The 13,838-nt window shown below is 37.3% G+C and overlaps 1 protein-coding gene across 1 annotated transcript in view; it reads left to right on the top strand.

The window, feature by feature from the left end:
- Positions 1 to 4,261, top strand: part of LOC132557431 (kinesin-like protein KIF13B) — a 307,507-nt gene extending 303,246 nt beyond the window's left edge. The window contains exons 36-38 of the mRNA XM_060221917.1: positions 543 to 1,554; positions 3,399 to 3,611; positions 3,945 to 4,261. Of these exons, the coding sequence (XP_060077900.1) occupies positions 543 to 1,554; positions 3,399 to 3,611; positions 3,945 to 4,201 (1,482 nt within the window). The 3' untranslated portion in view covers positions 4,202 to 4,261. The remainder of the gene's footprint in view (positions 1 to 542; positions 1,555 to 3,398; positions 3,612 to 3,944) is intronic.
- The last annotated feature ends 9,577 nt before the right edge of the window (positions 4,262 to 13,838 follow it).

Raw genomic sequence — 13,838 nt, 5'->3', positions numbered from 1 at the left:
AGAGGTTTTCACAGGAGCACTGAAAATTGAAAATAGTTAACAGGAAATTGGCTTCCCACAGCAGCACTGAAAATTAAAAATAATTAACGAGAGGCTTCCCAGAGGAGCACTGAAAATTAAAAATAATTAAATAGAGGCTTCCCACAGGAGCACTGAAAATTGAAAATAATTAACTAGAGGCTTCCCACAGGAGCACTGAAAATTATAAATAATTAACTAGAGGCTTCCCACAGGAGCACTGAAAATAAAAAAGTTATGTTGAGGCTTCCCAAAGGAGAACTGAAAATAGAAATAAGTAGTTTGAGGTTCTTTAAAGGATTACTACAAGTATAAATGATTAACCAAACTGCTTCTATTGATAAAACAAGACTGCACTCAAAAAAATAAACAAATGAAAAACTTAAACATACTGCATTGTATATGGGTAAACTTTTTTGTTTTTTCGTGAGAGTAAAAATAACCCAGGATGAATATTTTGCCTCATAAAGTACACAAAAGAAAGTAATGCTTAGCAATAAATGTTTTTGTTTTCACTTTTGAAGGACCTCGATGAGGAAGAACCAGATCACAAGCATCACATCAGACAAGTGGAGCCTGATCCACATAGTATTGGATCTGATGAGTTCCAGGACTTCGAGTCGTATGAGACCCAACAAGGTTTACTTCAGGAGGATAAAAAGGTTGTGAATTCTAATGAGGATGGACACATTGTCCACTCCTCTACAACAGACAGTCTTGTAGACATCCAGGGTAAGAACTGTACACCAAGCCTGGTGTCCAGTGGGTATGGCTCTCAGGCTGTATCCATGCTTACTCTTTCCTCTGAGGATTCTCTTAGTCTACGGAGCAATGAGGATAACACAGAATCAAACAAAGAATCTAGAGGGGTTCCAAAAGGCAATGCAGAGCATGCTAATAGTAGTGGTGACAGCGATTTAGAGGAAGGACCATCAGACTCGACACAAGATAAAGTCTCAGAGACTGTTTATCAGTCAGAAGAGGATGTGAAGGAACAGAGCACTGTGATCAAGGAGACACATTCCAGTATGGACGAGAGTCTAAGTGGTAAAGATATGAGTGACTCTGATATAAGTGTAGCATCTGTGAGGCGCCCCAAGCTTCCAGACTTTGATACAACAGGCACATCACTGGATGAAAGCAAGGGAGATACATATTCACATGATAAGAGCAAGGGAGGTAACACTAAAGAATGGGTGGATCCTTATAGTGAGACTGCAATGGAGGAACTAGAAAAACTTGGGTTTGATGAGGCAGAGGAGAGCAATGACTTCACGGATCTCCCAACAGAGGAGTCAAAGAAGGATACGGTGGAACTGTTTATTCGAGAAGAAGGTGACTCTGAACAAGACAGAAATAGGGTCTTGGCCAGTACTCCTATACGAAGGCGTGATTTAAACCCATCTAAACGTGCCCGACCCTCATCTTGTATCGTGTCACCATCTTCACATGCAGATTCTACTGCGAGTATGATAGAGGAGAGCATGAAGAGAAACAGCCTTGTTCTGGATACTACTGACGATTTGGAAACATCAGGTCTGTTAAGAAACTATAACCATTTTTTTCAGGTACTTCAGATCAAATATAGTTCGCAGTTGCTTCCTGTATTTCAAACTGATACTTTAGATATTGTATACTGACACTAGAATGTCACTAGATTGGTTGTCCCACAAACTGATACTTTAGATATTGTATACTGACACTAGAATATCACTAGATTGGTTGTCCCACAAACTGATACTTTAGATATTGTATACTGACACTAGAATGTCACTAGATTGGTTGTCCCACAAACTGATACTTTAGATATTGTATACTGACACTAGAATGTCACTAGATTCCCACAATCAACATAGTTATCCTATTTAAATTGTTCTGGGAATTAATATGTAGTGTTAATCGTATCTGCTCAGTACTGTCCCATATCTATGTCATGACTTGAGTGACTCATTTCAGTTAGAATTTTTATCCAACTTTACACAAAGCTGCCATTATTTCTTGTTTTAGGGATCCAAGGTCAAGGTTATTACCAACATTACTATTTATAGAAAATCAACTAATTAATTGACATTGGGATTTTGATAAAACTTTATACAAATCATAATATTAGAATACCTCGGATGATTTTTAGCCCACCATCATTAGATGGTGGGGTATTCAAATCGCCCTGCCGTCCGTGGTCCGTCTGTCCATCCGTCCATCCGTAAACAATTCTTGTTACCGCTATTTCTGGAAAAGTACTGGATGGATCTTTCTCAAATTTCATATGCAGGTTCCCCTTGGTTCCTAGTTGTGCATTGTACCTTTTTTGAACTGATTTGCATTCAAGATGGCCGACAGGCGGCCATCTTGGATTTTGGAAGTAAAAGTTTGTTACCGCTATTTCTGGAAAAGTACTGGACGGATCTTTCTCAAATTTCATATGCAGGTTCCCCTTGGTTCCTAGTTGTGCATTGTACCTTTTTTGGACTGATTCGAATTCAAGATGGCCAACAGGTAGCCATCTTGGATTTTTGATGTAAAAGTTTGTTACCGCTATTTCTTGGAATGTACTGGATGGATCTTTCTCAAATTTCATATGCAGGTTCTCTTTGGTTCCAAGTTGTGCATCATACCTTTTTGGACTGATCCGAAATCAAGATGGCCGACAGGTGGCCATCTTGGATTTTGAGAGTAAAATCTTGTTACTGCTATATCTGAGGAAGTACTGGATGGATCCTTCTGATATTTCATAGATATTGGTTTCCCTTGGTCCCTAGTTGTGCATTGTACCTTTTTGGGACTGATTTGAAATCAAGGTGGCCCACAGGCAGCCATCTTGGATGTCAACAGTAATACAGCACAAGCATATTGTCCATTATCCACCTGTAACTGACTGCTATCTAATAATACTTTGGGATCTTTTTCAAATGATATTTGCTAATAGGTGCTTAATAAAAATATCTTGTGCCATCATTGAGTACATTCAATGAAGACCAGTTCATGAACATTTACAACACCTGTAACAAACAAAAAAAATAAACAAATCTTCAAGAACTGAAAACAGATCCTCAAATGGTGGGCGCCAAGATCCCTCTGGGATCTCTTGTTATGTATCGAAATTTCTCTACCATTAATATGTAAAGACATTTCTCCATTAATGATACAGATCTCTGCTTGGAGTCGTCCATGTTGAAAAATATTTCTAGCTTGAGTAGGATGATATATATTCCATGTGATCCTCATAATCAGATTTTTCCTTTCAACCCAACATTGCCAACCTATGTGTGTATAACATATGTGTTTTAGTTTCACCAGAATATGCTTGTCTCTCAGGGATGAGGAGAAGAAAACGTGATATTTAACAAAAGTTAATGTTAGTAACACTTTGATGTCCACAGCTGGAGAAGATGCTTTAAGCGTGTGTTCATTTGGAAGTCGAGCTGACCTTGACAGGTTACAGGAAGTTCCTGTCCCATCGTGGATACAGATTGGTGAAAGTGTCATTGTCAATTCATCTAAAGGCCCATCAAAAACCGGATTTGTGCAATTTGTAGGGAATGTGGAGTTTGCTGGAGGTCCTTGGGTCGGCGTGGAACTGGACCTCCCTGAGGGTAAGCACATCTCTCAGAATAATGAATAATATATATTAGCAAACATTTATTCAAACTAGAATAAATCATATTTAGAAATAATTTCTGTCAAGTTTCTTCCAATTCTCAGTCTTAGATTTATTGTTTTGAGTAAGCAGTTTTAAATGATAATCAGGTATGTTTATTTGTAGAAGTTTATTTTATGTGGTTCATTAAATATGTATTTCTTTTGAAACAAAGAAAAACTTAAGTGGTCTCTTGAACCCATTGACCTTGATATTTGACAATTCAGTAAATTTCTATTTAAAGCAGGATAATTCTTATAATTCAATTTAGTTCTTTTCACCATTCCAGGAAAAAATGATGGTTCTGTACATGGCATTCGCTATTTCAAGTGTCGGCCACGTCATGGTGTTTTTGTTCGTCATGATAAGGTTGTCTTGGACAAAAAAAGGCGAGGATCACGTAAGATGGCAAAGCGGCATTCCATGGGAGCTAAACTAAGTGGCTCAAACTCAAATATATCTTTCTCTCCAGGAGTGACCTCCCCTGGTGGGAGTTCCCCTTCCTATCTCAAAGGAACCTCATCCAGTCATGCTAAGAAAAAATAATCACCTTTGAAAACCTATTTTTCAGTGAACATCATTTTTTTTTAAAGTGATTTTCTGAAGATCAACGATAACTAGGGTAATGCTTGTCACCAAAGCAAACCTACCACCCAATGACAAGGATTTCTAACCACAATCTACAACTACCGAGTATATCCAGAAATGTAAAGCAGAACAAATTCTTTCATGTTTAGCTGGTAACAAGATTTTCCAATTTGTCATATATATTTTATCAGCTAGTATAAGAAGGATAACTAGAACAAAAAGATCTTGTTAGAAAATCCGTACAACATTATGATGTCATGACAAGATGTCTGATATTTTGAATATATCAGCTAATGAAGAAATGTGCCATCTTACAAGCAATTCTGGATCACAATGTCTGTTAATGAGGACAAACAGATGTACCGCTAGTTTGTATATGATGTTTGGGAATATTGACTGAGAAAAATGCTTGTTTTCAACATATTTTGTCTATTATCACTAGTATTCATTTATGTTACATCAAGCCTTTGTTCCTCCTTTAAGCTGCTGTAATAATTACATCAAATAAATCACATCTAGATATAGTTTGTAACAATAGATTTCAAATTTTAAAGAGGAATACAAAGTTATGAAGTGAGTATGAAATTACTGTTAAAGTTGTTATTTTTGAGAGTTTTATTTTTCACTGAGGATGGGATAAAATAGCAAAAAAATAGATACTTAAAACTACTGAATATTGCGCGATGAAATTTGAATGTTTCATCACTTTTGGTAAAAAAGCGCATTGATGAATTCGCATATCCATTTACTGTTATAAATCACTATTTAATACAACTGCATTTGGCACAATACCACTATAACAGGTAAGGAGATAACACCTTGGAAATGAAATTGATAAAGCAAGTTAAGGTCCATTTTATAGTCAACAAAAACGTCCTTTTGGTGAAACGTGAACGTGAACATTTGAACCATTGATGAAAAAAAAACTTTGCAGAAGTAGATTCTCTTGAGGCCAATTTGTTCTATAAAAAGTATGTCTTTCATAATTGAAGATTTCTCTGAATTTGTCCCAATTATTGACCACTGTGTATGTTGATAAGAGGTCATCTGATGTTGTAACTCTGTGATGTATTCAACTTGATCAAAACTATATGTTGCTATATTGTTTTTAAATGTACAAGGAAACATGAAGTAGATCACTTAATAAGATAGAAATTCAGTATGGTACAAATCTCTAGAGGAGAGAAACGTTTGATTTCGTCTGAAAATGAGAGAGAAACATGTGTTTGCTAGCTGGTAAACCAGAAATGTCATTGTATATAGTGCTGGGAGAAAGAATCAAGATTTCTTGTGATGATGGAACTACATTATTCTTACTGTAATCAACAGAAGGGAGTTGGTGGAATCAACACCTGGTTGTTATGGCAACTGCCTGATATCTCTGTGGCAGATATCTAGAGGTTCATCAGTGGCTGTTTTTGTAAACTGCAATTGTTTTTATCATAAAACTATATGTGAATGTCTTATAATTTTCGGATATTTGTCTTCAAAGTCAAACGTTTACCTTCTCATTATATGTTCTTCACACCTTTAGAATATGTGATGGCAAAGTGGACGGCTCTGAAAACACTATAACTGGTGATGTATAGTGTGTGACCTCAAACATACAACAGAAGAAAGTTTATCAGCAATTGACAGAGCTTTTAATCTAGAGAGAACAGCCATCAGTCGAATGGTCAATGTTTTAGTCAGTAAACGTTGTAATAACACACTTTGTGGAGAGTGAAGAAAAATGTACATATTAGGAGCGGAACCTTGAAGATGGCAGGTGTCCTTGTAGATATGGAATATTCCAATCAACAGGTTCTTGTACCTCCAAGCTTAGTTGGAGTTAACTAGTGGTTAGTGAAAAATTGAATTGTTGTCGCTGAAAAATATCAACGTTGAAGGCAAATACAACATTCGAAATATATCAATCTGACTTGTTTCAACAAACTTATACGTATGAAATAAGGAAGAGTGTGCCCAATTTTATTTCATTTGTTTCCAAATTTTCATCCTTAACCAGCCCCTGCACAACTTGGGTCAGATAATCTTCATGTATTTATAACCCATACACCTCTCCTCAACACAAAATGATCCTGGGAAGTTCACTTGAAGTTGTGTTCCAGCTTGGTATAAGTAATATTTGTGTTGTCCTCTTGGTAGTCTTTACTTCACAGTTTCATTTATTTGGATATTGATGACATGGCAGGGCTCTTTTCAAATCCACATGGATAGGATTGGATGGTCACACTTGTTCCTTGTGTGTTGATATTTCTGTAAAATAGAACATTGTACAGACTTATACTGTGATGGATGTTTTAGCTATTCATATTACAAACATGCATTCCAATAACTGTGAGGGAATTTTAGATATTCTGCCAGTTGGAACTAGGGACGTCCCTGATCTAAAACAGAACTATAGAATTGAATCCAGCACTAGAAAGCTAAATACTAGTAACCAACCCTTTATGTAATTATTTCATATGATCATTGAATAAAATAAAAAATCTTCCAGCAGAGAGAAGATATGGGTTGATATATAGTGGTAATTATTATCAATTCTTTTCCTGTTTCCTAATGACACCGATGTGTTGATTATCACTTAAGTAAAAAAAATCTGTACGTTCTTGCAATTTTCAAATGACAAAATAACTTAAGAAATGTTATCATAACTTGTTTACTGAAGTTTTCTAATGGCACTGGTAAGTCTAGCCCTCACTGAAATCCAAGCTTCACATATTTTTTCTCTCAGATATAAATCTTTGTTGTTGTTTTATTTACTGGTTATTGGTTGCGGCCATTAAAAAAGCTGTGTGCTTAACAGGGATATAAAACGTCTTTACCGATCTAGTCCAGAGTTGCTCTGCTGTCCTTAAATAGTTTTAAAAGCAAGAAACATTTTGGCATTGTGGTGGTGCGTTGGTGAACCCTAAAAACTTGAAAACAACCCAACAACAAACATACTCTTAATATAAGCTTTTAATTTCTTACAAACCAGTAAACCAACTACTTCAATTGCTTCACACACTTGATGCCAACATTAATGAAATAGATATTTCTATTCCTTATCTTCAGGGATATTTCTGAAGCTGAAAATGTTACTGCAGAATCAAAACAAAAGACAGAATTATGGACAAACTTTATACAAGTTTCTTAATTTAGGAGCGTATGTGAACCCTGGAGCCAAGTCTTATCTTACTCAATATGTATTTGTTTAAGATATAGTTTCATTCTGTCCACCTGGCCTCCTCAGAGAGATTTTCTCCAAGGTCATTTCCGATGAGCCATTGCCTTATGGACATCTTAATACCATCTGTTTACCTGTTTGTTTTCTCTAGATTTTCTATAGTGTATCAGTTCCAGGATTCCATGTGATTGAATCCATCTAAAGTTGATATGAAACAAATTTAAACTCAAACTTTATCAGACTAAACTCTAGCTTGACAGGTATGAGTGTGGTTTCATACCTGGAGTGTGTCAGGTTGTCATGTTAAACCTGGAATACAACAGGTTGGATATCATTTAATAATGTTTACAGTTGTGTTTCAAATGGACTTGTTTTAACGTTAGTAGCATCAACCGATTTTAATATCTCTGGCGAAGTGCTATCTTGCTAACCCTTGAATTGTTTGTCAGACAGGAGTGCTGCAATAAAAGAATTTTCTATTAAATTACTAGTATTAATAGAGGTAGACTTGTGTTCAATATGTTATTTCATTTTGGTTTATGATTTGGTCATTGAAACTTATATTTATAAATAAAAATAACATGTTACAAGTGCTGCTGTGGTATATACGTGTACTATGAGATAGTTGTGCCTGTGAACTGATGGTGACAAGAGTTTTTCTCTGATGAGGGCACAGATGTTTGTCTACCATTATACAGTAGAATTCAGTATGTACGTACCGTATATGATTTGATGCAGACTTACATGTTGTGTTATATTTGCACAATTTTGTTATGCTTCATTGATAGTGTTTTTATGATTCATATAATTCGTTTTATATTTGATCCTGTTTTAGTGAGCTTTATTGATCTATTTGTGGATAGTTGTGATGAGAGGCTGTTTAACCTGTCGAGCTATGATTGGTTGTGTCTGTAGACAGATGTACCAGTGCAAATGATTGGTTGTATTATTGTATATCAAAACAATTGGTTGTATTAATTGATATATATATATATTTAGAAACTCATTTATGAATGTCTCGATTTTGAAATAAGATTTCAAGATATCTTTGCATGTTAAAATTATTTCCTTCTTTAAGACTATTGTTGAATTATGTTTTTTTTTTGTGTGTGTGACTTTTGGGGACCACATTGTACCTGCTACGTAGGGAGGGATTGATTACCTTGTTAAAGTCAATAATGTTACATGCTTTCTATAGATTAAGTAAACACACACCACAACAAACATAGAATGACAATATTTCACGGCCGATTTCTAATAGTCTTGGAAATTTGAAGTCACAAAGGACTTCACTTTCATGCACCTTCATTCATTCTTTTTATCTTATTTTCTTTGTTGTAACCATCTCTTAAAGATTTTCGCGCATCAGTGATTTATAAAGAATATGTTTGACTCATTACAGTCAATGAGATTATTATATGTGTATTTATCATGAATTGGTTATTATGTTGCCTCGCTGGTGATATCATTTCTCAGATGATACCACAAGTGTCATGGTCTAGAATTAAGAAAAAATGGAAAATAACTTTCATTGATAATGGAGATTTTGTCAGAATTTATGTAGCAAATCTGATTATCTGATCATTTGTAATAGTAGGAAACAGTTTGAAATTTTGGGATATGTAAGTACAGAAAGAGATAGCACAATCCAAACTTGTTTAGAATTAGAGAAGACTATTGTAAATACTCCCAACATTCCGTTTAGAAGCCAGAAGTCAGGTAGGCTGCTCTGTATACATGGGGAAACATTCGCCATAGGTCTGGTTTGGCTCTCATTACTTTATTTTCGCCTTGTGTTAATTTCGTCCTAAACAACATAAGAGAGAAATGCATTACAGCATTATACCAAACTTGAACATACTTATATTAGTTGTGTTGGCAAAATGCCAAAAACAAGCAAAAGTTTTCCTGTTTATATAAATATTATACCTGGTACATCATTACAAATACTCTTCTATATTGTGAGTCGCGATAAGGTTATTAACACGGGATCGATGGCTGCTACGGTCTCTTATGAATGGAACTTAATCTGTGACTCGTAGATTTAAGTCGGGTTTTGAAAGTCAATGTGTCTATTTGTAGCTAAATATGCCAAGCAATTATTATTTAATTCTTTAGTACACATAAATTTTCAACCTAGATGATGACATTCCAAACATAAGTTCTTTTTCTCGGTTTTGAAAGGTTGTTTTTTTTCCGGATACGCTGCAAATGCCTTTGTGTTATTCATGTGATGTATCTGTGCACTTATTTATTATTGACTACTTTAATTATATGAACAGATAGCTATTTAATATTGAGGCATATTGAGTAAAATAATTATTAAATATGATAACGATGGGAAATTATTGTAAAAGTGTGTGTTACCACGTCATTGGACAATGTTCAGCTGTTAACCATACCAGTGTATTATGTGTGCATGGCAATGTCATGACTGCCGCCTGTTGTTGTTATCATCACTCCTGCCACCCCTCCTCGTTTTTCTTACATGTTCTCTCAACCTTTCCAGCCCTTCCCTCTCCAGCCCTTCCCTCTCCCCTCCCATCCTGTCACTACCAACGGCCATTCTGTTCACACCCAACACACTTCCTTTGATTTAATGGTTTTTTCCAGTACTCTCAGTACTTTGATCAATTGTCAGGAAAGATCTTATCTTTGTTTTTGTATCCATTATACAACTATAAGTAAGGGATATTCACAATTTTTCTTACTGAGTTAAGTAATATAAGATATGTCTGAAGTACGCATGACCTGTTCCAGACAGTAAAACGTGAATTTCATCAAAGATATTTCTCTCTTGAAACAAACCTAAACCACCTTATTATTTGTGTTATCTCCATTCTAGTATGTCATTTAATATATATATGTGTCAGACATCAGAGATAGGCCCAGACCATGTATGACACCACAACCCCTCCCACAGACATCAGAGATAGGCCCAGACCATGTATGACACCACAACCCCTCCCGCAGACATCAGAGATAGGCCCAGACCATGTATGACACCACAACCCCTCCCACAGACATCAAAGATCTGTACAGACCATGTATGACACCACAACCCCTCCCGCAGACATCAGAGATAGGCCCAGACCATGTATGACACCACAACCCCTCCCACAGACATCAGAGATAGGGCAAGACCATGTATAACCCCACAACCCCTCCAACAGACATCAGAGATAGGGCAAGACCATGTATAACCCCACAACCCCTCCAACAGACATCAGAGATCAGAACAGACCCTGTATGATTCAACAACAACCCCTCACACAGACATCAGAGATAGCTCCATGCCATATATGACACCACATCCCCTCTCACAGACATCAGAGATAGGGCAAGACCATGTATAACCCCACAACCCCTCCAACAGACATCAGAGATAGGCCCAGACCATGTATGACCCCACGACCCCTTCCACATACATCAGAGATAGGCCCAGACCATGTATGACCCAACAACCCCTCCCACAGACATCAGAGATAGGCCCAGACCATGTATGATGCCACAACCCCTCCCACAGACATCAGAGATCAGTACAGACCATGTATGACCCCACAATCCCTCCAACAGACATCAGAGATAGGCCCAGACCATGTATGACGCCACAACCCCACCCACAGACATCAGAGATCAGTACAGACCATGTATGATACCACAACCCCTCCCACAGACATCAGAGATCAGTACAGACCATGTATGACCCCACAATCCCTCCGACAGACATCAGAGATAGGCCCAGACCATGTATGACGCCACAACCCCACCCACAGACATCAGAGATCAGTACAGACCATGTATGATACCACAACCCCTCCCACAGACATCAGAGATCAGTACAGACCATGTATGACACCTCAACCCCTCCCACAGACATCAGAGATAGGCCCAGACCATGTATGACCTCACAACCCCTCCCACAGACATCAGAGATAGGCCCAGACCATGTATGACCTCACAACCCCTCCCACAGACATCAAAGATCTGTACAGACCATGTATGACACCACAACCCCTCCCACAGACATCAGAGATAGACCCAGACCATGTATGACCTCACAACCCCTCCCAGACATCAGAGATAGGTCCAGACCATGTATGACCCCACAACCCCTCCCACAGACATCAGAGATAGGCCCAGACCATGTATGACCCCACAACCCCTCCCACAGACATCAGAGATAGGCCATGAAAATGTAAATGTCCTTGACCCCTCACAGGCATTAAAGGTAGGTCCTGAATATATATGATCCCTTATGTAGGCCACTGATATAAAGTGTGGTAACTGTGTCACTGCCTGCACTATTGTAGTCCAATCCTTGTGTTAACAAGTGATAAGAGTGATGAAATGTTGTGTATTGTAGATTTTATCCTGATTGTTAAATTAATTCAAGCCAGCCATTGCTTTATTCTAAATGAAAATAAATTTGTGTCATGCCGAAGTATCAATATTTTGTTGTTGTTTATGGTAAAAACTACTCAAGTTCATGGGTACCATAAATGATACCATAATTATGTTTCACAACCAGTCATTCAGTTTTGAAAAGTCCTTGAATTTTGCTGCAAGACCTTGAAAAGTTTTGAATTTTCTCTTTACCATAAGAAGGCTTACATCCTGCTCCCTGAACTGCAGAATTCCTTATATATATATAATTGTACACCTCTTATACCTGAATACTTGATAATTAATTAAAATGCAGATTGTTTAAATTTCAGGCCAGTACAGTCAAATGCAAATTGTATTTTGTGTTCCAAAATGGGAAACCAAAAGAAAATAGGTGAATTAGCCCAAAAACCATTTGTGAAAAACTTTTGAGGACAGACCCTCGAGTGATCTCAACCTTGATGGTTTTTAGGTCATCTGACCCGAAGGGTCCGATGACCTATAGTCATCATGCTTCGTCCGTCGCCGTCCGCCGTCCGTAAACTTTTCATTCAAACGACTTCTTCTCAAATACTAGAAGGTCTAGGGGGCTAATACTTGGCACAGAGGATACTGGCATGGAGCTCTACCAAGTTTGTTCAAATGAATGACCTTGACCCACTTTCAAGGTCACAGGGGTCAAATATGTTAAAATCTTTAAACAACTTCTTCTCATTAACCAAAAGACTCAGAGTGTAGATATTGGGCCTGTGACATGCTGGGATGAAGGACTACCAAGTTTGTTCAAATGAATGACCTTGACCCACTTTAAAGGTCACAGGGGTCAAATATGTTAAAATCTTTAAACAACTTCTTCTCAATAACCAAAAGGCTCAGATTGCTGATATTGTGCCTGTGGCATGCTGGGATGAAGGGCTATCAAGTTTGTTTAAATGAATGACCTTGAACAACTTTCAAGGTCACAGGGGTCAAATATGTCAAAATCTTTAAATAACTTCTTCTCAAATACTAGAAGGCCTAGGGGGCTAATACTTGGCCCATAGCATGCTGGCATGGAGCCCTACAAAGTTTGTTCAAATGAATGACCTTGGCCCACTTTCAAGGTCACAGGGGTCAAATATGTTAAAATATACAAAGGACTTCATCTCAATAAGCAAAAGTCTATGAGTGCCGATATTGGGTCTGTAGCATGCTGGGAGGAAAGGCTACCAAGTTTATTTAAATGAATGACCTTGAACAACTTTCAAGGTCGCAGGGGTCAAATATGTCAAAATCTTTAAATAACTTCTTCTCAAATACTAGAAGGCCTAGGGGGCTAATACTTGGCCCATAGCATGCTGGCATGGAGCCCTACAAAGTTTGTTCAAATGAATGATCTTGGCCCACTTTCAAGGTCACAGGGGTCAAATATGTTAAAATATACAAAGGACTTCATCTCAATAAGCAAAAGTCTATGAGTGCCGATATTGGGTCTGTAGCATGCTGGGAGGAAAGGCTACCAAGTTTATTCAAATGAATGACCTCAACCCACTTTCAAGGTCACAGGGGTCAAATATGTTAAAATATACAAAGGACTTCATCTCAATAAGCAAAAGTCCATGAGTGCTGATATTGGGCCTGTAAGATGCTTGGAGGAGAGGCTACCAAGTTTGTTCAAATGAATGACCTCAACCCACTTTCTAGGTTTGGCTTGCTTTTTGTCAGATGACCGTTAAGGCCCATGGGCCTCTTGTTATGTAGGTCAAATATCCACCTGAAACTCCTCGAATTCTAGCAATATAATAGGTACAACATTTATTAGAATATTTAAATACTGACTAGGCTTTCAAATGAATTTCACTTGAAGTTACCTTAGTTGGAATTACCTGAATATAGACGCGACTAAATCACCAGTAACACATCAATTCATTCGTTTTGTTTCATTAGTGCATTACCCATTCTTCCATAATTATTTATCTACCCTCAACAAAAATATTTATTGATATAGATTACTTATCTACCTCCAATAAAAATATTTATCTACTCATATCAAATACT

This window comes from Ylistrum balloti, unplaced genomic scaffold (assembly GCF_031769215.1).
Source record: "Ylistrum balloti isolate Yb309-2 unplaced genomic scaffold, AGI_CSIRO_Ybal_v1 Utg370670, whole genome shotgun sequence".
Taxonomy (NCBI): Eukaryota; Metazoa; Mollusca; class Bivalvia; order Pectinida; family Pectinidae; genus Ylistrum; species Ylistrum balloti.
Note: the sequence above shows the minus strand (reverse complement) of the source record. Positions and strands in the feature narration are given on the sequence as shown.